The 26,127-nt window shown below is 42.4% G+C and overlaps 1 protein-coding gene across 1 annotated transcript; it reads left to right on the top strand.

The window, feature by feature from the left end:
• The first annotated feature begins 207 nt into the window (after window positions 1-207).
• Window positions 208-18,289, top strand: LOC140360458 (uncharacterized). Its single transcript, XM_072445661.1, has 25 exons — window positions 208-1,019; window positions 1,097-1,121; window positions 1,209-1,246; window positions 1,337-1,467; window positions 1,564-1,642; window positions 1,719-1,777; window positions 1,904-1,942; window positions 2,027-2,102; window positions 2,304-2,334; window positions 2,407-2,435; window positions 2,503-2,630; window positions 2,704-2,824; window positions 2,916-3,121; window positions 3,746-3,959; window positions 4,035-4,191; window positions 5,269-5,430; window positions 5,764-5,886; window positions 6,098-6,143; window positions 6,221-6,324; window positions 6,402-6,526; window positions 16,019-16,390; window positions 16,467-16,750; window positions 17,291-17,392; window positions 17,496-17,621; window positions 17,942-18,289. Exons 1-25 carry the CDS (start codon window positions 265-267, stop codon window positions 18,034-18,036), a joined length of 3,627 nt encoding a protein of 1,208 aa, XP_072301762.1. The 5' UTR covers window positions 208-264; the 3' UTR covers window positions 18,037-18,289.
• Window positions 18,290-26,127: the final 7,838 nt, after the last annotated feature.

The following is a 26,127-nucleotide window of genomic DNA, read 5'->3' as shown; positions in this document are numbered from 1 at the left end:
ACGATGAGTACAACTGCTAATACTACTACAAGTGCAGTTACTACTACAATGAGTATACTTGCTAATACTACAACAAGCGTGGTCACTACTACAACGAGTACACCTGCTAATACTACAAGCGTGGTCACTACTACAACGAGTACACCTGCTAATACTACAAGCGTGGTCACTACTACAACGAGTACACCTGCTAATACTACAAGCGTGGTCACTACTACAACGAGTACACCTGCTAATACTACTACAAGTGCAGTTACTACTACTATGATGAATACACCAGCTAATACCACAAGTACAGTAATTACACCTACACTTGCTAGTACTACTACAAGTACAATCACTACAAGTGCACCTCCTAGTACTACAACAAGTACAATTACTACAGCTACAGCTCCTAGTACTACTACAAGTGCAATCACTACAAGTAAAGCTCCTAGTACTACTACAAGTACAATCACTACAAGTGCACCTCCTAGTACTACAACAAGTACAATTACTACAGCTACAGCTCCTAGTACTACTACAAGTGCAATCACTAAAAGTAAAGCTCCTAGTACTACTACAAGTACAATCACTACAAGTGCACCTCCTAGTACTACTACAAGTACAATTACTACAGCTACAGCTCCTAGTACTACTACAAGTGTAATCACTACAAGTAAAGCTCCTAGTACTACTACAAGTACAATCACTACAAGTGCACCTCCTAGTACTACTACAAGTACAATCACTACAAGTGCACCTCCTAGTACTACTACAAGTTCTATTACTACAACTGAAGCTCCTAGAACTACCACTAGTGCAATTACAACAAGTACACCTGCTAGTACTACAACAACTCTGGCAATGACGATGCCCACAAGTACAGTACAAGTACAACCAACATCAACAACCACAAGCAAGGAAACTACAACAACTACAACAACAACAGTTTTAGGTTTGTTAACCAGGGTGGTGACAAATCTAAATCCTGCAAACCCCAACTCAGTGAAACTAGTACGGCTGGTTCGAGCAATAAGGTACATTCAGTACTGCTTTATCATTCAATAACCTTTGATCTTAGACTGCATTTTTAAATTATTTTTGTCTTTTCTAGTGGGAATTCAACAGGACTTTTCAAAGTAAGATTTTGTTTAAAAATGCAAATAAAACAGATAAAAGAATGTCTGTTTGCATTTGTTTCATTTTTTTTTTTTTTTTTTTTACAGCATTTTGAACTTTTATGTGTTGACAACACATCTATTATGTAAGATAACTTACTTTTCTCACCAAATCATATTAAGCTTCTAACAGGTCACCATATAAACATTCAGTGATGATTTGTTTATTTGTTCAGAAACACCACTTGTTTTGTGACTTTGACGCTGAAAGAGAGCGTAAATCCTTGTTGCATCCTGCAGACTCTCTGTTCAACCAGTAAACCCTCCACTGATATCAACGTGGTTGGGACAAGAGTGGAAAAAACAGGTACAAATTTATACCATCACAATATGTCAAATCACATGTTTATATTGTGCTCTCCTGATAGAAGCTGGTCCATAATATTGTCTTTGTTTGTGAAAGGTTCTCTCCAGCCGAATGGCACATGCAATAATCCTGCAGGAGATGTTTGTGTTTATACGGGAACAACCATTTCAACATGGTAACATACTTTTTTAAATTATCTTTTGCATGTCCATTTTTGATCAACTTTTTAACTTTAACTGTTGTTTTATCAGTGATGAGTCACAGACTGCATATGAAGTTCCACCAAGCAACTTAACGCAGTGCGGTGCAGGTAATGGAGCTGTGCTATTGCTTTCATTTAAATTATTATTGATTCTATTGATTATCCAATGAGAACATAATCCTTATTTACTCTGATCATTTTGGGGACATTCAATTTGTGTTTAATGCATTCCAGAGCACAAATGCAATTGCTCAGATTTCTGCAGTAAAACAGGTTAGTCCGTTTCTTGAATTTAATGAGCTCTATTATTTAAGACTAATTTCCTTTAATAATGCCTTCCTGGTTCTGTACTTTCAGATGCATATTACATCTTCAATATAACAACAACAAATTCAATGATAACTGAATCAAGCCTTCTCTCTATAGTACGTAATTGACTGTTATGTTTTGTTTAATACCTTTTTACTCGCACCACATAAAATGTCTTTTATCTATTATTTCAGGTTTCAAATGTGCAAAATTCTATGCTATGTTCAATGTAAGTATAACCTACACTCCCTAAACAATAATTGCCTTTTCCACAAGTTTTGTACTAATATTCTCTTTTTTTTTTCTTTCTCCGCAACAATATTAGTTGTCCACCTGCAATTACATCTAATTACAAGGTAGTCATATTTTTAGACATCAACGCTACAATCTCAGTTTACATTGTTTAAGTTAATGTGTTTTTACTTTAGGGTGCAAGTGTTACCTGCAACACAGTGACGTGAGTTAAAACTATATGTGGTGAAATTGCACCATGTAAAGTCACATTAATTGTCTCTCTCTTACAGCTCCGTGACCAACTGCACAGTGGTCATGGTCTTCACCAAGGCGGTTTCCATCTGTGACTTGTCAGAATTGGTCCCAACTTTGCTTAGCACACAAATGATAAGCATGAATGGATTATTGACTCGGGCTGGTATGTGAGCAGGGTCACAAAGTTACAAATTTATATGCCACATATCTTAAGTATTTTTATTTATGCCAAATAGCAATCTGTGGAAAAGCTGTGACAGAAGGAAGTACTGGTCAACTATTGCAGTCTTCATATAAAATAAAAGCTGTAAATATAAAACCTGAGGAGTTCTGCGGGGCCAACAGCTTTGACACTTGGTTTGTTTTGCAGCAGCTGACTAACTTGGAATTTAAAAGAACGGTGATGTAAAATGGTTTAATAAAACATATTTTCCTCTGACTTCTCTAGTCAACCAGAAGAGAGAGTGATTGCAATGCTGAATGAACAGTGTAATCTGACAACGACAACTGTCACTCCAAATGTGACAACGTCTCTCATGCCCAACACCACACTACCCGCAAATGAAACCATGAACACAACAGCAATGAATAATGCCACCACGATATCAGCAAATGAAACCATGAACACAACAGCAATGAATAATGCCACCACGATATCAGCAAATGAAACCATGGGCACAACAGCAATGAATAATGCCACCACGATATCAGCAAATGAAACCATGGGCACAACAGCAATGAATAATGCCACCACGATATCAGCAAATGAAACCATGAACACAACAGCAATGAATAATGCCACCACGATATCAGCAAATGAAACCATGGGCACAACAGCAATGAATAATGCCACCACGATATCAGCAAATGAAACCATGGGCACAACAGCAATGAATAATGTCACCACGACGCCTGTGAATGGAACTACAACGCCAGGAGGTTAGCACTATTCTTACAATCATAATAATTGCAATTTTGGAATGGTCTTGAATCAATATGAGAACTACTATTAGCCCACGTGAGAATATAATAGAAAGCACTATTATTTTATGTTGAAAATGACATTCTATTGTATAAAAAGATAGTTCAGAATTGGTATTGATGATCCAGCCTTTTCCTTGGAATAAAAAAATTGAGTTCGAAATGGAATCAACTCTAGTTACAACTAAACTGTAGTGTGTAAACTATGTATTGATTACTTTTAATAATTGTATTTGTTTGTTTTGTAACAAACTTAATCTTGTGACCTCTTTGCTGATGAGGCTGATGCCATGATCTATTGTGCAGACAACCTGGCAGCTGCTGGTGCACTACTGACTATGAGTAAAGATGCCTCTAACCTGAATGCCAGTCAAGTTGATCAACTAGTGTCAGAATTGGAAAAACTTCTGTCAGGCCCAAATGTCAGTGTGGGACTAGGAAACATCAGTGTGGGAATCGTCAGTAATCTTCAAAATGCACCTCTGGAATCAGTGGACAGGTCCAAAAACAGGTCTGGTACAACGTGCAGGCAGTTGGTGATTATAGAAGCCACACTTATTGACATTGGGTGACTTCTCTCTTTTAGGATCATGGGAATAGTTGATACAGTTGGTCAGAAGCTGGTCCTCAGTAAAGCCACCGTGTCCCTCCTGACTGAAGCTGTGGCTCTCTCTGTCCAAAAGGCAGATGGGAAAAACTTTAAGGAAACATTTTTCTCCATCACAGATCCAAACAATGTACAGGTAGGTCTATATCATTCATTAAGTTATAACTACCGGTAATACACAATTAATAACAAAATGCAAATAATGTAATTTAGGTCATAATAATAATAAGGTATGGTAATGGAAAAACATGATGGGATGTTTAAAACAAAGTGATATGCAATAAATGATCATTTAGCTAATTGGAAAGTTTAATTTTAGAAGTTCCTACAAAATAAAATCTGCAATCTAAAGAATTATAGCAACTGCTCGCTTAAAAATCCTGAAATAGTCTACATCTTAAAATTTAACTCAAAGGCAAAAGGCTTAGAGTCGGTAGTGACCATGGCTACCGGTCTAACAAACTTTAGTTTTATCGTACAAATGAGAAAATACATAAAATAATAATAACTTTCAATACGATAATACATTCTTATAATATAGTAATGTGCGTAAAGAGAATAATTATCAGTGGTTGTGTCCATGTAGCGTATTTGCAGACAAACTGTAGCTTAACTCTGCATAAAATATAGACTAGTGCACTGTTTTTAGGGTGAATCTCCGTTTTCATAATTCAGATAAAACAATCATTCAGGTAGCATGATTACCTGCCTTAGACCCACACATATACCATTTGTCAATTTAAAGTATTGAATTTACTGCCCCTGTGTTTACATTATTTCTATTCGAATTTTGCGTCTCTTACACAAGAGGGTCGCTGCAATTGTCATGGCAACAGAATCCATGATCTCCCTAGCCTTTATTATATAGCAATGGTCACAGTCAATTGCCTGACCCGCCAGCCCCGCCCACATTCTGTTCGAATGCGTCTCAGGTTTTGTAAAGTAGTCTGTCAAAACGTGTTGGGAATGGCCGGTCAGGCAACACAGTCAACACACTGCAGCTAAAACTGTTGTTAGCCCAAGCCTATGCTAACATGCCAAAAGTGTATGCTTAATCACACAAGATACAAGTTATTATTTATTTTTTATTTTTATTTTTTTTATTTCATAAATAAAAGGCACACAGAGATTAAGAAAAAAAGTGTATAATTTATTTCCATGAACAGTGTCACGTGACTATAATGAAGGCTACACCTGTCCTGTCTGATCGCAGGTCCGGATGCCCAGGGCCACACGTGCTGTGAAAGCGGACTCCTCTGTCCCCCAGGGGTCCATCCAGCTGCCCCAAACTCTCACTGAAAACCTCTCAGATGAGCAAAAACAGATGGTCTCCAGGGTCCAGTTCAACTTCTACCAGAAGAGCACACTCTTTCAGGTTTACAATTCCCTTGCTGATTATTAGCCATAGCACACAGCTGTAGGTTCTCTTTAGGCCTATGTAATTTACAAGTACCAGGAATAAATTCATCTTTTGACATTGAAGAAGCTCACTGAAACAATGCCACAGAAAATGCTCTAATCAAAGATAAAGGCGGTCCAGCGTGTGACATCATTTACATTTTTTTTTTTTACAAAGAATCAATTAGGTCCAAACCAATCCTAATTCAGAACCTCACAGCGACCCGGTCTTGAACTGATCTAATACCAAATTTAAACAAAGGCTAAATGGCTATACTCATTTGTATTAATTGTCTTATTTTTGTTACAGGACAAGGCTTTGGGGAAGAGAATCCTCAACAGTGGGATACTTGGATCAAGTGTTGCTAATCTGACAATCTCTAAACTTCCAGACGACATTATAATTACCCTAAGAAACACACAGCCTGTTCCTGTAAGTCAGGGGTGCCCACACTATTTAGTTATTTGCACATTTTTGTGAGAGTAAAAAAACATATCTGTTGTATTCATAATCTCAGCAGCCTGTAAATAGATGAATCTAAGTGGAAATCTGCTCAGTTGCTGCTTAAATACCTACGCCGTTGGTAAACTTTGTACGAGGCGGGCATCTAAAGTGCACTCATGTTGCTTGATTTTATTTACAGGCAAATTATGTGGCTATATGCATGTTTTGGGATTTTACATATAATGGTAAGTTCTTTTAGTATTCTTTTTTAAGATAGAGCATTAGTGAACATGCAAGAGTTTTAGTCATGTTTATTTTACAGATGGATCCGGTGGTTGGAATTCAATGGGATGTTCTCTCCGAAACAGCACAGACACTGAGACCATTTGTGGCTGCAACCATTTAACAAGTTTTGGAATACTTCTTGTAAGTTTAACCGCATAAAGGGTTTTACTTGAAATACATAAGTATTAATTTTTTTGTCGTGTCTTTTATTGTCTTAGGATCCCTCCAGGACCCCCCTTACCAGTCGAACCCAGGCCACTATCCTTACTTTCATTACCTACATCGGCTGTGGCATCTCTGCAATATTCCTGGCTATTACCATCCTCACTTACTTAGCTTTTGGGTGAGTGCTCTGAGCCATACACTACACAAGCCAAAGCCTACCATCAGTAGGCTGCATTATTGCTTATCAAATAATTGTTAATTCATAATAATTAATAATTGAAATGGAATTAATTCCATGGAATGCGAGGAGTCATTTTTCCCCCTGGTTTCTTATTATTATTATGGCTGTGGCTGCAGAGCCGCGGCGCGGTCAAATAACCCAGCAGTTTCAGGAGCTTATAGCCTCAGGGCTAACCCTAACCCTAACCCTAACCCTAACCCTGACCCTGACCCTGACCCTAACCCTAACCTTAACCCTAACCCTAACCAGGCGCGGTCTAACCCGGCGTGGTCAAATAGCCCAGCAGTTTCAGGAGCCGAGGCACAAAAAAACATGCAGTTTCGGCTCTGTAGACACTCCCTATTATTATTCAGGGTTTTCTGCCACAATTCAGACATTTTTGACCCCCTGTTCATCGATGAAAAGTCACACATGGGGACATAGACGCAATTGGCTCGGCCCAAAATCTAATAAAATGGAGCTTGCGAGAACGTCTGTCGCAAGCTCCATTTTCGCCTAGAGCAAACTTGGAACAGTGATAGAGCTCCCTGTGACGAGTAAAACACACCTGGCAAGTCAGCCGTGTTGAATCAAAGTGGCGCCGCCACGTTTGACTTTTTCTTTCATAATCATACTTGTCCTAGGTTTTTCGTTCGATTGAGCTCAAAACAACACTTTTTGCATCTAGAGACATTGAAATTATTAAAAATGTTGATATTCCTCACGGTCTCCGCGTAACACGCCCTCAAAAAAGGCTTAATTTCCTGTTTTTTAGAGGACAAGTCACGTCTAATGGAATTGATCTACGGAGCTCATATTTCTCTCACTGATGCGTTTTTACGGTCTGATTGGAAATAATGAATATCCATGTAACAAATTTACTCTATAGCGCCCCCTACCCATTGTGTGAAAACTCAACATTTGTTTGAAACTCATGGGTTGTATTCTCCTTGAGATGCCATGAAAAAAAGAGCAGGACAGATATTGTGTATTTTTCACAATTGGCCAGCAGGGGCGCAATTAATGTCTTCACTTCCTCTTTTATTTTGTTGGGACATTTCCTCTCGTGCCAAAGTCTTAGCATTAGCATTAGCGTTAGTGTTAGTGTTAGCATTAGCAGCAGGTCTCTGTTGCTAGGTTGTTGTTGTTGTTGTTGTTGTTGTTTTATGGCAGTTGGCATCCGAGTGTTGCATTACCGCCAGACTTTATTCCTCAGACGTTTCGTAGTCCTCAGACTCTGTCGTAGTCCGTAAAAGTACTTCTCCCATTGCTTTGGTGTTACAAAGCCCATGAGGTCATGATATGTCTTTGTGACTAGAATAGCTAGTCTCCGGTCTGGAGAGACGGGAGATGGCGGAGGAGAGTGGATCGGTGGTCGAAGACGTTCTGGACGGCGTGGAGGAGCAGCCTTTTCTGGCTGCACGTGCCCGGAAACGTAAAAAGTCCTTTAGCTCGTCCGAGGGTTCTGGGAATGAGCAGCAGGATGAGGATGAGGCTGAAGCTATTGATATCCGGGGTGAGAGCAGAAACTGTAAGGTGATCATAAAGCTTGCACAGGATAGTGCATCCTTTAAGGAGTGGAATTCAGTGGCATTGTCAAAGAGCCTAACTGTAGCTGTGGGAGTGATCAAGAGTGCGAGTGTCCTTAGAGATGGCTCGCTGCTGGTCGTGTGCAAGGACGCGGCTCAGCAACGGAAGGCGATTGGAACTAAACGTCTGGGTGGAAAGGACATTCTTGTGTCTGATGCTGAAAGAAACACGGTCAGAGGAGTTATCGTAGGTGTCCCTACGGCGACGTCTGTGGATTAAGTTAAGGAGAATTTGACTGGAGCTACGGTGGTGGACGCTAGGCGGTTGAAGGTGACCCAGTCTGGGGTAAGATGTGACAGCTTGTCGGTAATGGTAACACTTGAAGGGAGGTGCCTGCCTAGTAGGGTGTTCATTGGGTTCATGTGCCATGACGTTAGGCCATATGTTCCACCGCCCCTGCGTTGCTTTAAGTGCCAGCGCTTTGGGCATATTGCAGCGGTCTGTAGAGGGAGGCAAAGATGTGGTAAATGTGCAGGAGATCACGAGTATGGGAAGTGTGACGTGGGAGCAAAACTGAAGTGCTGTAACTGTGGGGAAGAACATAGCTCTGCCTACGGGGGATGCAGGTTTAGCAAAAGAGCTGCTGAGGTGCAGAAAATACAGGTCTCTCAAGGTATATCCTATGCAGATGCAGTCAAGAAAGTTTCAAGTAACGAGTTTAGAGTAAATACAGAGAGAGGAGCCAGCGCTGCTCCCAGCCAGGGCGAAATGAGAAAGGCCAGCGTGGCTCCCAAGAAGTGTGAAGGTTTCAAGAGTGGAGGTCCCAAGTGTGCAGGTTCCAGAATTAATGAGAATACCCTGGTTGTGGATAGAGAGGATTTTGTACTCTTTATGGTGGATGTTGTAAACTGTGCTGCTCAGACTCAAAGCAGAACTGAAAGGATCAGGATCATTGCTAAAGCTGCAGGGAGATTCCTTGGAACAAAGGAGCTTGATTGGGCAGATATAGAAAACAGGCTAAAGGCGCTAAATGGGAGTCGGAGTGATGGGGGTCTGCTTTTGGGGAGTCAGAGTGATCAGAGTGACGAGATGGGGGTGGGGGTGGTCTCCTGTCCTCGTCCAGTCTCGTAGACGCACGGCTACCAAGCAGCGACATCAGTGGAAATATTAAAGCCTATAGAATGAAGCCTAAAGAATAAAGCTGTACGGCGGAAGCACCGAACGTCAAAGAAGGAGAGGAAGATGAAGAAAAGTCTCCCTGGAATAAAGCGGTCTCTGAAACAACAACAACTATTCTAGTCACAAAGACATATCATGACCTCATGGGCTTTGTAACACCAAAGCAATGGAAGGAGTTCTTTTACGGACTACGACAGTCTGAGGACTACGAAAAGTCTGAGGAATAAAGTCTGGCGGTAATGCAACAATTGGATGCCAACCGCCATAAAACAACAACAACAACAACAACAAAGCACTGGAAGTCAAGGCACTGGAAGAAGAACTTTTAGGACTACGACAAAGTCTAAGGAATAAAGTCTGGCGGTAATGCAACACTCGGATGTCAACCGCCATAAAACAACAACAACAACAACAACAGTGTCAGAGACCAACCGGCTTTATTCCAGGGAGACTCTTCTTCATCTTCCTCTCCCTCTTTGACGTTCGGTGCTTTGGAAGTACAAAGCCCATGAGGTCATGGGACGTCTTTGTTGTTTTACAAAGCCCATGAGGTCATGGGACGTCTTTGTCGTTTTATCCTTTAGAAGTCCTTCTTCCATCACTTTGGTGTTTCTAGGCCCACGAAGTCAAAGCGCGTTAGAACATCCTCTTGCTCCTCATCCTCGGCTCAGTCTCCAACACCCCCCACCTCTATAAACGTTTACCCAGCCCTGTGCTACATAAGTAAGCAACCACAGCCTGACACAAACCCTGTGACTGAATCGCCAGAACGTTCCGCAGATTGAACTCCCGCCCATTATTCCGAAACCACAAGGCCAACCCGGCCCTTTCTCTATCATAAGCCTCACAGCAAATCAGCACATGCTCGACAGTCTCTGGCACCCGACAGTGACCACACAGACCGGTCGGGTGTTTGCCTATCCTACTCAGTGACCAATTGAGTCCAGTATGGCCAATCCTCATGCGGGCGAAGGCCCTTTCCTCCCACGCGTTCCTGCCCATAGACCCGCAAGGACCCACACTACCCTGTACGTGATAGAGATGCCGTCCAGTAACACAGTGGCTCCAAAATTCCTGCCAAAGGCCGACCACATGACTCTTGATAACGGGCTTGATTTCAGATTTGCTTAACTCAACCGCCACATCAATTGATGGCCGCCTAAGGGAACGTTTAGCCAGTGCATCAGCCATTTCGTTACCATCCACCCCCACATGCGCAGGGACCCAAAAGAAGGAAACCCTCACATCCTTCCTGGACAGGGAGAGCATCAGACAGAAGATGCCATTCAACACATCCTGTCTGCAATCCGATTTCCCAGATTTAATGCTTTGCAATGCAGAAAGGCTGTCAGAGGCCACCACAATGCCGCAACACTGCAAAGCAGATTCCGCCCATTCCAATGCCAACCGTATCGCTATGGGTTCCGACGTGAAAACAGAAAGGCGATCTGTCAACCTCTTCTTGACCGCCAGCCCCAGGTCAGGCACAAAATAAGCGGCGCCAGTACGCCCACTCTCAGGATCCCTAGACCCGTCGGTATAAATAAACACATCACCTGAGTGCTTATCGATGAGCGCTTGAACGGCAAACTGCGGTGCCCTCCCAGCGACTCCTCTAAGCTTGCCATGCAAGCTAACATCAACAGGAGCCGGGACAAACTTCCACGGAGCTATAGCAGACAAAGCCACCGACGGGCTCACACGCAGATCACCAACCCCCGCAAGCCGCGCCTTCGCATTTCCTACCTGGCTAAAAACCATACCGCCAGCCTCACTCTGCCCCCCATCAACCCTGAGAAAGTCCCTCACCGGGTGAGAGCTCGTATGACCTTGCACATTCACCCAGTAAGCCAACAGAAGTTCTAGCCTCCGGAGCCGTAACGGCAATTCCCCCAACTCAACCTGCAACGCCGAGACAGGGGAGGTCCTAAAAGCCCTACAGCAGATGCGCAAGGCCTGGGCTTGCTCCACATCAAGCTTCTTTAAGTTAGTCTCAGCCGCAGACATGTAGGCTATACAGCCATAATCAATAGCCGCCCTCATGACGGCCCGATAAATACCCAGGAGCGACCTTCTGCTGGCCCCCCAGTCCTGGCCGGATAGACAACGAAGCAAGTTATTCACCCTTTTGCATTTACCACTGACCTCATCAATGTGCTGACGCCAACTAAGCCTCTCGTCAAAGGTGACCCCCAAGAACCTCACCTCCCTGACCTGTTCGAGCACCTGCCCATGCAGTTGAAGGGAGACGTCCCTATGCCCATTGAAGAAACAGATCACTTGAGACTTCCGTACGGACAGTTTAAACCCCCACTTCAGGGTCCACTGCTCCACCTGCTGTATTGCCCTTTGCAGTTTCGCCTCGTAAAACCGGAGATTCCTCCCTCTCACCCATAGAGCGCCATCGTCAGCATAAAGGCTCCTCCCAACAGACCCATCCACGTCGTCAAAGATGTCCTTAATCATAACATTGAACAAGATAGGGCTACACACACTCCCCTGCGGGATCCCATTCTCCACCCCATAGACCCCAGAGTAAGCAGCGCCCACTCTGGTTTGGATACGCCGGCCAGACAGAAAGCTCCGGACCCAGTTAAACAGTTTACCCTTCACACCACACTTCCGCAGCTTAATGAGGAGCCCATCCTTCCAAACCATATCGTACGCCTTCTCCACATCGAAGAGCACCGCAATAACCTTTTCTTTCTGAGCCCTGGCCAGCTGGATATCAGATTCCAAACACAACACGGAATCCATGGTGTTCCTGCCCCTACGGAAACCACTCTGGTGCGCGGGAAGCAAACCCTGACTCTCCAAGAAGTAATCCAACCGCTCGGTAACCATGCGCTCCATCGTTTTCCCGAGCTGCGACGTCAAGGCATTCGGCCTATAACTTGAAGGGTCAGACGCTGGCCTACCCGGCTTCAGAACCGGCACCACCGTAGACGTGTTTCCACGCAGATGGAACACAACCTGAATCCCAAACACGGTTGAAAAGACCCAGGACTAGCCCAAGCGTGTCATCAGTCAAATGAGAGAGCATGTCATAGCACACCTCATCTTTACCCGGGGCTGTCTGTTTCGCCTTAGAAAGTGCTCTCCTTAGCTCAAACAAACTAAACGGAAGGTCAACGTCATCTTGAGTCGAAGGCTGGTGCCCAATCAGCTCAGAATTCTGGGCCAGAGTACTCTCCCTGTAGTGCCTTTCCGCAGGTGAGAGATTGTCAGAGCTGTGCACTGACACAAAGGTGCTGGCCAACAGTTCAGCTTTGTCAACGTCGCTGACTGCTTCAACACCATTCAGCATTAGGACCGGGGTCCCATGACGGCGCTCAACCCCATGCATCCGCTTAATCATCCCCCAAACATCCCCGAGACGCGTTTCTCTCCCAATTTTGGAACAATACCGCCTCCAATAGGCACTCTTGGCCGGTCTTACAGTTTTCCGCACAACAGCGCGGGCCCTCTTGTAGTCAATGAGGGCACCCTCAGTGTGGGTAACCCTTAGCCGGCGAAACGCCGCATTTCTCGCCCTAACAGCATGACCACATGCTTCATTCCACCACGGCACCCGCTTCCTATGTCCACTACCACCACTCTTAGGAATCGTGCCTACCGCTGACTGCGTGATGAGCGAGACAATTGCACTATTGAGATCATCCACCTGAGTCAATCCTCCTTCCTGCAGAACCCTAGAACCATCATCAGCTTTCCTCAGGAAAGCCCCCCAGTTCGCCCTTGCCAACTGCCACCTCTGGATCCTCGTCCCCCTGACCACACAGCTCCCAAAGCCAATCTCGGTGCGGACTAGATAGTGATCGCTACCAAAAGAAAGATTACCAAGAACCTCCCAACTACAAACACCAGCTAACTCCTTGGACACAAGCGTAAGATCTATTGCACTTTCCGTACCGGTCCCCATATCATAGCGGGTCCCACTCCCATCATTCAGACAAACCAACTCCCTTTGATTGATAAAACCCTCTACCACCTGCCCATACCTATCGGTACCACTACCGCCCCACAAAGCGCTATGCGCATTAAAATCCCCACACCACATGGCCTTTCCCCGAACATCCTTACCGATACTATGTAAGGACTCTAACGTTAACTCACCACACGGATTATAAAGGTTAACCACAGTAACAGCTTCACCACCCAGCCAGACCCTCACCGCCAGAGCCTCCGGCGCTTTACTCACACTGACAACAACGTAATTTAGGTCATCTCGGACAAACACAGCCACACCTCCGCCTCTACCCTGCTCCCTATCATTCCTAACACACACATACCCTTGTATCCCAAAACCCCACCTAGGTCGTAACCAAGTCTCCTGCACGCACATAACGTGAGGCTTGTTCAACAAGGTAGAGACAAAATGCTTAAATTCCTGGCCATTAGCACGAAGACTACGCGCATTCCATTGCAAGACAACCACCGCCATTATGAGCCCCCGGAACCTGACGGCGCATCGGGAGCCCCCCCACTCCCACTGCCAGAATGGGGCAGGGTGCCTTCCCGCAGCGCATCCTCTAGCTCCGTCCACTCGGGACCCCCAGCTCCAAAGTACTTCCCTGCAGCCTTAGCGATGATCTTAGTCTTTTCGGATCTCTTCTTGGTTTGACCAGTACAGTTAATCACTTCCACCATAAAGAGGAAGAAATCTTTCCTCTTCACAACCAGTACATCCTCCGCACCCACAGGGCCTCTGCCCGTGGAAGCCACACTCACAGGCATCCCAGTGGGGACCTCCCCCTGGCCGCGGGCAACGCTGCCCCCTCCCCTGTCGCCTAGGACACCAGCAGCACTGGCAGCCCCCACTGCATCCACCTTCACCTGACTACCAGACACCTTCTTGACCGCATCTGCGTAGGATATGCCTTGAGAGGCTCTAACTTTTTGCACCTCAGCAGCCCTCTTGCTGAACACGCATCCCCCGTAGGCAGAGCTATGCTCACCCCCACAGTTACAGCACTTGAGTTTTGCTCCGTCGTCACACTTCCCATACTCGTGGTCTCCTGCACATTTACCACACTTCTGCTTCCCTCTACAGACCGCTGCAATATGCCCAAAGCGCTGGCACTTGAAGCAACGCAGGGGCGGCAGAACATATGGGCGTACGCCATAGCGCATGTACCCAACGCACACCACACGAGGCAGGATCCCACCTTCAAATCTAATCATTATCGACAGGCTGTCACACCTTACCCCATCCCGGGTCATCTTCAACCGCCTAGCATCCACCACCTTAGCTCCAGTCAAATTCTCCTTTATGTCATCCACAGATGTCGTCGTAGGGACGCCTACGATAACTCCCCTGACCGTGCCTCTTACAGCATCAGACACAAGAATGTCCTTCCCCCCCAGACACTTAGCTTCAATCGCCTTCCTTTGCTGAGCCACGTCCTTGCACACGACCAGCAGCGAGCCATTCCTAAGGACACTCGCATGCTTGACCACTCCCACAGCTACAGTCAGGCTCCTTGTCAACGCCATCGGATCTCACCCCTTAAAGGACGCATTATCCTGCGCGAGCTTTATGAACACCTTACACTCTGAACTCACATCCCCGATATCTGCACCCCCCCGCCCTGCTCCTCACTGAGAGAGCCCTCCATAGACGAGCATGAAGACGCCCTACGCTGCACAGGATCAGTGGCTCCAGGGGAGTCCTCCCCGCTGTTCATATCGTCACCGACCAGGTCACGCTTCCTCTTCCTCTTCCCCGTCATACGGACCGAGGCGTTCCTCTATGTTGCCGTAATATCCAAACAACGCTCAATAATCCACCGTCAGCGATGTTGTTATTGGCAGAGGCCCAGGGAGTCAAAAATACCCGAGTTGTGGCAGAAAGAATAATGTCCTAGGTGACGGAGGTACAGGGAGGAGGGGGTACAGTGTCCTATTCTTTAGACTTTAGCCGAATAAAGTCTAAAGAATAAAGTCTAAAGAACAAAGTCTAAAGAATAAAGTCTAAGAGAATGCAGTGTCGGGGCGATAGCGATCAAAACGCCAACAGCCTAAGGAATAAAGTCTGGCGGTAATGCAACACTCGGATGCCAACCGCCATAAAACAACAACAACAACAAAACGCCGTCATCGGAAGGCGTTCGTGCGGGTGGCAAGAGCCATCATCGCCACTGGCGTGGCTTTAATTATTATTTTTTATTCTGTAATCAGTGCTTTTTGATTATTATTATTAAAATCATTCAAACATGGATCGTTTGTAACACCAAACGTATAAACCTGTGGGAAACAATTATGTACTAAAAACTGACTTGTTGGCACTGGCTTTTAATACAAGTTGAGCTGCCTGTTTTATTTTGTCCTATATCTGTAAATGTGTACAGCATTTTGGGCAGCTAAATGTGCTCTATTAACAGTGATGAGAAGAATACGGTACTTTGATCGTATTTGGTTAAAGAATACTGAATACCTGCATTTAAGAGTATTTTATTACATATTCTGTAACATGCTGTATTTTGAACACTTTCACAGTGCATTACATTATAGTGTGAAACCATGAAAAAACTGCTTGTTGTTTTGGATTTCAGCTTTTGTTATGTACTCATTTATAAGATAACAAAACCTTTATCACAAATTAGAGAAGGAAAACACACTCACACACTATTAGAGCTGTGTTTTCTATTTAGGACAGGCACCATAACTTATGCCTCATTTTGTAATATGCATATTCAATTATTGGATACTGCCTGATAAACTCCTTGTTGCACTTTGCAGAAAACTGCGGAAAGACATTCCTTCTAAAATCCTGATTCATCTGTGCATGGCCTTACTCCTTCTAAACCTGGTGTTCCTCGTGGATGCGTGGCTGGCACTCTACCCTGATGCCTTGGGCCTCTGCATCTCCACTGCTTGGTTCCTGCACTATTTCCTGCTGGTTTCATTCACGTGGATGGGGCTGGAGGCCGTTCACATGTACATCGCCCTTGTCAAAGTGTTCAATAGCTACATATCCCGCTACATGGTCAAATTTTCACTGGTCGGATGGGGAGTACCTATGATTGTGATCATCATTGTCATTGCAATCGACAAAAACAATTACGGCCTTGTGTCCTATGGGAAGTTTCCAGATGGCACTACGGATGAATTGTGAGTCTTTAGACACAGTAAATGCCTGCCCATTGTACTACATCAGATTTGTAATTTATCTTTCTTTATTTCACAGTTGTTGGATAAAAAATGACGTGGCCTTCTATGTGGCCGTTGTGGCCTATTTTGGTGTCATCTTTCTCTTCAACTTCGTCATGTTCATTGTGGTCTTGGTTCAGCTGTGTCGACTAAAGAGGCAGAACCCACAGAACCTACAGAATCGGACCACCTTCCAGGACATCCGGAGCGTGTTGGGGATAACGATTCTCCTCGGCCTCACCTGGGGCTTTGCATTCTTTGCATGGGGACCTGTCAACGAAGCCTTTATGTATCTCTTTGCAATCTTTAACACTTTACAAGGTGAGTGCTTTTTGAGATGAATCCGAAACTATAAATTATCTCTTCTTTTTTGTTTGTTGTGCTGGATAGCTTTAGGCAAAGTCCAAAAAGTTTGTTTGAAGCAGGAAAAGACAAGTAGCGTTGCACGATTTGTGGAACGATTTGTGAAAATTATCTAAATGCCGTCAAGTTTTGTTTGTCTTTGAAGGCCAGAAAACTTTCTCTCAACCCTTGAACATGGGGACATTATGTACAGACATGCATCCACACGATCACTTGACACAGTTTATCACAAATCTTAAATAACTTACTCATCACTGTCTCAGTTTCTCCGGATTTGGGTGCCCCTCTCTTTCTTCATGTTGCTTCGAGCATTGGCACGTGTTCTTTTATAAATTGTTGGTTTTCCTTTCTCCCACTTTGAGCCTCTCTGAGGCTGCTCTTGTGCTGTGGTAGCCATTGAAAGTGGTCTGAGGCAGGTGGTCATAATAGTGACACTGACCACCAATAGGGTTAAGTAGGCTGCAGTGTTTATTACAAACTGTTTTATTTGTCCTATAGGTTTCTTTATATTTGTGTTTCACTGCGCTGTAAAAGAAAACGTGCGCAGACAGTGGAGGACATATCTCTGCTGTGGACGAATGAGACTAGCAGAAAATTCAGGTGAGGTTGAACTGATTTGGGGAAACGGCTCACTCTCTTATTATCTTTTGTGCATTGCCGGGTTATTTTGTTCCTCATTTCATCACAATGTTTCCATTGTCAGAATGGAGCCGCACCGCAACACAGAAAACAACAAAGAAGTCGTCAATGAACAGGATAACGTCCAACAACTCATCCAGTTCTTCTTCATACCTTGTCAGCGACAGCTTTGACCAGACAAATGGCTATGGTGAGTGAGCGCTGATGATCTATTGTATCTTTATGACTCTATGTGGCAACGGGCAGTATCTTCACTCGTCTCCTGCAACTTATGTGGATACAAAAGCCAAAAAATTACTTATTTAGTGCCGTAACCTAATGAAGAATGATACATTATAAAGATAAAATGTGCTAACATATTCTGGGTTTCAGAGTGATAAAAATGAGGATGACCATTGTCATAGAAATTAGCTACTCTAAAAAAGTTATTTTATCTTTTGAACGATCAAAACCCATCAAAATGTCCCCTGAAACAGGAAACTGATACCCATGAATACTGTTGTGTTTCAGGAAGCCCAATGTCTGATCAAAGAATTACAGCAGATGAAGACCCCAGAATGGATGTGGTCCTCAACGAGATCAACAGTCATTACAGACGCCTTTAGTGTCACAGCAAGATGTACGGACTGGATATGGAAGTGAACGTAGTATTATTTTAATGCTTTTTTTTTGTTTTCTAAGATATTTTTATTACAAAAATCACTTTATAAACCAGCACTTCTGCACTATGAAAACATATATATTTTTGCAAATTACATTGGCACTAATTTATTATATTTATTATAAATGATCAAATTGTTAATTTTATTGTTCTTGGTAACAATTAAGGTCCAATTCTATATTATGTAGAAAGCAATGTTAGCAAATGCAGTATATCATACATTGAATTCATGGACCCGTTCTCTTTCAGTTTGTTAAAATGCATTTCAAATCTATTGGTTGTTTATCTTTCTCTAGACATGTATGCACTGAAGAGCACTGCAAGTGTTTTGTACATATTATATGTAACATAATTTACATTTGAATAAATCTTTCTCTATACTTTGTCTTACACGGAATGTTATAATCATGTCATCATATAATATCTATATATAGCACATATATATGCACATAATATATATACACAGAACACAGACACACATGTGTAATATATATATATATATATACATATACATATATATATATATATACATATATATATATATATATATATATATATATATATATATATACATATATATACATACATATATATATATATGTATATATATATATATATATATATATATATATATATATATACATATATATATATATATATATATATATATATATGTATACATATATATATATACATATATATATATGTATACGTATACATATATATATGCATACATATATATATATATGTATACGTATATATATATATACGTATACATATATATATACATATATATATGTATACATATAGGCAAGGCAAGGCAAGGCAAGTTTATTTGTAGAGCACATTTCATACACAAGGCAATTCAAAGTGCTTCACAGAAGGAAAAATGCATTCAAATCACAAAGAAATTACAGAAATACAATAAAATTAACTAAATTAAAAATTATCAATCCAACTGATTTTCTAAACTAATAAAATCACAAACAAAAGAGAAGAGTGCAAAGAAAAAATCCTTTTAGTCATATGCGCAGCTAAACAAAACAGTTTTTAGCTTAGATTTGAACATTGTCAGAGTAGAAGCCTGTCTCACATCTTCAGGAAGACTGTTCCAGATTTTAGCTGCATAAAACTGAAACGCAGATTCCCCATGTTTTGTCCTGACTCTGGGCACCAGCAGGAGGCCGGTCCCTGAGGTCCTCAGAGTCCGAGATGGTTCATATGGCACTAACATATCCAAGATGTACTTTGGTGCTAGGCCATGGAGAGACTTGTACACAAGCAGAGCTGCTTTAAAGTCTATTCTCTGAGCCACAGGGAGCCAGTGCAGAGACCTGAGAACAGGACTAATGTGATCATACTTCCTGGTTCTAGTCAGGACCCGAGCAGCAGCGTTCTGGATGTACTGCAGCTGTTTTACAGCTCGTTTGGAGAGACCAGTGAGCAGGCCGTTACAGTAGTCTAATCTACTGGAGACAAACGCGTGGATAAGTCTCTCTAAATCTGGTTTTGACACTATATTTTTGATTTTGGCAATGTTTTTTAGATGGTAAAAAGCTGCTGATGTTATTGATTTGACGTGGCTATTAAAGTTCAAGTCTGAGTCCATTATTACCCCCAGATTTCTAATTTGGTTTGTAGGTTTTAGAGCGAGACTCTGGAGGTGACCGCTAACACTTTCTCTTTGTTTCTGTGGGCCAAAAACGATTATTTCAGTCTTGTCTGAGTTCAGCTGGAGAAAGTTGTTTTGCATCCACAAACTGATCTGTTGGATGCAGTGACAGAGTGAATCTACTGGTCCATAGTCACCTGCCGATAGTGAAACATAGATCTGAGTGTCGTCTGCATAATTGTGATAGGACACATTTTCACTGCGTATCAACTGACCCAACGGCAGCATGTAGAGATTGAACAGAAGGGGACCCAGGACTGACCCTTGGGGCACTCCACAGGTCAGGGTCATGTGGTCTGAGACACAGCTACCAATTTCAACAAAGTACTTCCTGTCTTCCAGATAGGACCTTAACCAGTTTAGGGCAGTGCCAGTGATGCCCACCCAGTCCTCTAGTCTCTGTAAGAGGATCCCATGATCGACAGTGTCAAAAGCAGCACTCAGATCTAACAGAATTAAGACTGAGGCTTTGCCCGTGTCAGTGTTCAGGCGGATGTCATTTGTCACCTTGACAAGAGCAGTCTCAGTGCTGTGATGAGGTCTAAAACCTGACTGAAAAACATCAAATGAGTTGTTTATTAAGAGGAAATCTGTGAGCTGTTGGTAAACAACCTTTTCAAGGACTTTGCCCCAAAATGGCAGATTAGAGATGGGCCGGTAATGACTCAGTACTGCGGCATCAAGACTGCTCTTCTTTAGGAGAGGCTTTATGACCGCAGTTTTCAAAGACATTGGGAATGTTCCAGATTGAAGCGACATGTTAACTATGTGAGTGAGTGGTGCTAACAAACTGTTCAGCACAGACTTTAGAAATTTGGTGGGTAACACATCAAGGCAGCATGTAGATGAACTCAGACTGGTGATGATCTCATGGACAGTTTTGTCAGTTACTGGTGCAAAGTGAGTCAGCTCTAAGTGTCTTGGTGGTTTTAGGGTAATTTTTTGCATTGTGGGATTTATAGCATTTTTAATGCCCTGAACTTTGTCATTAAAGAATAATGCAAACTCATTACACTTGGATGTGGAAATGAGTTCTAACGGCAGCTGAGCTGGAGGGTTTGTTAATCTGTTTACTGTGGCAAACAGGACACGCGATTTGTTACTGCAGCTTCCAATTATTTCAGAAAAATATCTTTCCCTAGTTCTACATAAGATTAGGTTGTACATATTCAGCTTTTCTTTGTAAATCTCTTTTTGAACCTGGAGCTTTGACTTGCGCCATTTCCGTTCGGCCCTGCGGCACTCCCTTTTCTGTGCCCTGACCGAATCATCATTTCTCCACGGCGCCTTCTGCTTATTTTTAACCATTTTAGCCTTTATAGGGGCGATGGTGTCCAGAACATTCAAAACACTAGATGTAACAGAGTTCAACAAATCATTTACATTAGAACATGAGACATTTTCGAAGTTTATCATTTCCATAAACAGTGCACCTGTGCCATCACTTATGTGTCTCCTCTGAACAACTGCAGGACCAACCGGAGGTTTGGGAGAAACAGACAGGTCAAAGAAGACACAGAAATGATCAGACAGAGCAACATCGATCACATTAACATTTGAAATATTTACCCCCTTTGTAATTATGAGATCTAGAGTGTGTCCTTTGCTGTGGGTGGGGCCTCTCACATGCTGAGTAAGACTGAAGGTTTCAAGGACAGCATCAAGCTCTTTAGCGTTTCTGTCACAAATATTATCAACATGCACATTGAAATCACCTGTAATGACCAAACCATCAAAGTCTGTGCATATGACTGAAAGCATCTCAGTAAAATCATCAATAAAACTTTGGCAGTGCTGGGGAGGCTTGTATAAAACAATGAAGAGAATGGATGGAGACCGTTTTAGCTCCATTTTAAAGGATACATACTCAAATGATGAAAACACCCCAAAAGACAACCTGCGGGTAATTATTTCATCTCTAAAGACAGCACAGACTCCACCCCCTTTTTTGTTTTCTCGTGTTTCAGATTCAAACTTAAAGTTGGGTGGAGCAGATTCTATCAGAACTACATTTCCTGTGTTTTTGTCAAGCCATGTTTCAGTTAAAAACATAAAATCAAGATTATAAGAAGAAATAAAATGATTAATTAAGAGAGATTTGTTACATAAGGATCTGACATTTAGCACAGCAAGTTTCAGACTAGTTTCAGTGAGACTGGGCTTTATCTTTTCACAGGGAATATGAATCACATTTCTCAGATTGGGCCTGACTCGCATTTTGTTTTTCCATCTCTGTGATGATGTGACTACAGAAATAGCACTAGGGGGGGCTCTTTTTACATAGGGCCCCGGGTTGGTTTGATTTTTAATATGACAATAAGTCCCGGCAACGCTGAGACCCAGTGCATCCTAGCTATGGGAGATACCAGGTGAGAGACGAGGGGGGATGGGTGGTGGGGCTTTTGTTGGTGTAGTCGGCTTGTGCAGGGAAGAGTTGATAAGTATTGACATAGCCCTTGCTATATTGGGCGTGAGTGGAGCCATCTTAATGCATATATATATGTATACGTATACATATGTATACGTATACATATGTATACATATATATATGTATACGTATACATATGTATACGTATACATATATATATATATATATATGTATACATGTATACGTATACACATATATATATGTATACGTATACATATATATATGTATACGTATACATATATATGTATATATATATATACGTATATATATATATATATATATATATATATATATATATATATATATATATATATATATATGTATATATATATTGTCATGGAATTAGACATACACCGATGCTATTCCTTAACAAATTGAGAACACAATTCAACCTAGAATATGAAACGACACAGAAACATCAGACATTTGTGTGGCATGCATGGGAGAAAACGCGGGGACTGTGTCAGCCAGGCCGTTGTAAGGAGCCTGGCTGACCCTCCTGCGTCTCACCCCCGCGTCTCACCTCGTTTTTTCCCATGCTGGTTGGTTTTATTAGATATTCTGGAAAAGGCGGGTCACATTTCTCATTGGTCAGCCTCACATCAAGGCACTTGGTATTTTTCCGTAGAGATCAAGCCTTGGGTAAACATTACCCAGACTCCTCTGGGTTATCACCCCCCCCTAGGGTAAACATCCTTTGGCCCATCTTTACGACCCCTTCACAAACAAATGCTGTCACACACCCATTCTTCTCTTAGACTAATGATGCAGATAAAATATCACTATTATGCAGATAAAATACATCACAGAAATATAATCATTTATTCACATTTTATCACATTTCCCTCCTGTTTATCAAAGCATTAGTCTACTGTATCATATGCCAAACACATTATTCTTTTCAGTTTTCAACATGTCTTTCATATTGGTGTTAAAATGACACTTTTACACACAAAAAGTTTATGCACATTTCTCAACATTGAACACACTTCTTTTCTCTCGGCCCACAACATGTCTACAGCATTACTGTCCTAAATTTTGAGTCAGATTGGTCAATCTCTGTAATTTGACAAACAGACAATTCATCTTGTCTATAATTTGGTGCGGTGTGATGGGAAATATAGAAGTACAAGCGGAAAGCCCTTAAACCCACTGCTCTCTGGTCAGTCAGTTCTCGTCAGGGACCTCTCTGGACACCCCAATAGAATCAAATACGTAGTATCAGGTGCTACTGGGACCAGACTGTCCTCTAACCTCTCGACCTTGACCCTGCGGTATGGTTCTGGGTGATGCTGGTCTTTGTTATGACCATGGCTGGCCACAAAAGGGATACATAGGCACAACGTCCCACAAGTGTCCCCACACCACCATAAGTCCTCTCTTGGTTCCTTAAGAGACCTCCTCCCGCTGCTCGCTTCGGTCACACCTATGACACATATGAACTGGTACATTTCCCATCTCAATTCATAATCTCATTAACATTACATGTAGTTATGTTGTAGCAGATAAAAAAAACTCTCTTAGTTAGTGCAAACAACTGTGGCTGTGGTGTAATATGCCATTGTGTTTCTTCAGCCTCTGTCATGTCAATTATACATTGTACATTATACATTATGCATTTCATAACCTTTCTTCAAGTTGATCACTTATTTTCTTCCCTCTATTCCATGTCTGTGTATGTTGATCGATTGTCCCGATTGTCCCGATTGTATAATACAGGTGTTCAGCACCCATATTACCGTCATCGCTGTGATGATGATAACTGTTGATTCTTTTTCGCAGAGTATGGTACTCTGCGCACCGTAGCCTCTGGCTCTCGTTCATCATAGCAGAGTATCGTACTCTACCGTAGACTCTGGACAAAACTCATACAAACGAAGTCCTGCGTCTGCGATGTTATGGATCTGCCGCTGTGTTGTCCAGACATTTCTCTCACTTTCCCATGAGAGCACCCATGTACTCGTCCCTCCAATGGTCGGTGTGAGGACGACACGGTGTGGCTCCGTCCACTGGCTGTCCACTTGGCTCCGTCTCTGTAAACACCACATCTCCAACACGTTCTGCTGTGGTGATAAACAAAGTCTTTTCGACAATTCAGTGTATTTCAAACAGTTTTCTTGTTTACAATTTTTTTTTTAGTAATTATTGATTCGGAATATTTGTTTACACGTACATCCCTCCATTTGATAAATGGCTTTGCCCATTTCTCAAACTTCTACACAATTCTACATTTAAACAAAATTCAATAATCCAGATAGTTTACAACGTTCACTAATCCAGTATGTAATCAAGGAAGAGATGGAATTGCGTCTGTCACTCCACTCCGCAATGTCACCTCTTGACCTTTCACAGTTCAGCGGTCACATCCCTGGCTGAGCCCCCCCTTACACGGCGCTGGGCTCCCACCCTGTGTGTCTGTAATCCGTCTATGTGTCTGTTATCCGACACTGCCCTAACCTATCTGTTTTACCACCATTTGTTTCAAACTCCAAATGTTTCAAACTCTAAATGTTTCAAACTCTAAAAGTCTGGTGTCCACGTGTGCGCGTGTATGTGTGTGTGTGTGCAATACAAATACATCAAACAATAATAATTGTCTCAATAATTCCCCCGTTGAGCTGGGCATAAGGGTCAGTTCACAACTTAGAATTCTTCATCATAATTAACAATTTCACATCTCCTCTGTGGGTGTGGCCTGAATAAAATCACCCATCTAATGTAATATGTTCTAATCTTCTATATGTGCTTCAGGTGAGTTTCAAACTCAATCTCTCACACCTGCTCATGTGGTGCTTTACAAACATTGTGTATTAGTTTGTTCTAGCAAGTCTATATGTGTATTAACAAATCAAAACGATCCTAAACCTTCCCCTTGTCCATAAGGCACATCATTTTATCAGTCTAACCATCTCTTGCCTCCGTCCTGAGTCCTATAATGTTTAAGTCCTGTTATCACTGGTTTTCATAACTTCTATAACGTCTAAATTTAGATGATATTGTCTAATTTAAATCTATTCAATTCTTGATTGAATCTCCACAATCCTTCAGGTATTTACTTTAGAATGTCAAATTCTTTCCCTGTTAATTTTAACTTTTCCTATTACCCATCACGTCAACCCTCCCCCTGAGGTGTTGCTGTTAGTGTCCCTGTGATCCGTAAAGATAACAACATCTGCTCCATCCTGAGTCCTCTCCAGATTCTTTGCCAGTCAATAGCCCCTGTTATCTCTGGCTATCTTTATGACTTGGTGTCCTGTTGTCTTTAGTTAATAAACACATGTATGTCCCATGTCCCCCCACTTCTGCGTAAATTGCCCTAGTTAATGACCCATTCATGTCTTTCCTGGGAGGGCATTGGACGTCACTATTTAACTTATTCCCTCACTTACGTCTACATGCAATACAAGGTTTCCTCATGATAATACAAATAAATAAGTTACTGATATAACTTTTACTATCACTTTACTCACTACTCATTCTACTCCTATGTCCAAAAACATCAGTAGTCACTCATTTGCCCACATTATCACTTCCAGGCCTGTGCCTGCATTTGATTCTAAATTCAAAAACCCTTCTGTCTTTTCGTCCTGTACTTTCATCTAGTCATGCATTATGGTTACATATTAAGTCCAAAAGATAATTTTGTCAAGTCCAAAAATAAAACAAAACAAAACATGGCTTTGTTCTGTGCACTCAAAAAACACGACTTTTGTCTTCTATGTCGGGGACAGGAAGTGTCCTGTCTGTGATCACATTCCCCAAAAAATTGGCCATCTATAAAAATCTGAATTCATCTTCATCTCTTATCAAGCTTAATACAATCTTTATAATTGATTGTTGTCAATCAAACAAAACCCTAAATTTGTTGAAATACAGAGCTCTCAAATACTAAAATTTAAAACCAGCTGGGTTTAGTTTTACTTATTTCATCAGTT

This window comes from Eucyclogobius newberryi, unplaced genomic scaffold (genome assembly GCF_026437365.1).
Source record: "Eucyclogobius newberryi isolate DKJ021-1_F unplaced genomic scaffold, fEucNew1.0.hap1 SCAF_15, whole genome shotgun sequence".
In the NCBI taxonomy this organism is placed as follows: domain Eukaryota; kingdom Metazoa; phylum Chordata; class Actinopteri; order Gobiiformes; family Gobiidae; genus Eucyclogobius; species Eucyclogobius newberryi.
Note: the sequence above shows the minus strand (reverse complement) of the source record. Positions and strands in the feature narration are given on the sequence as shown.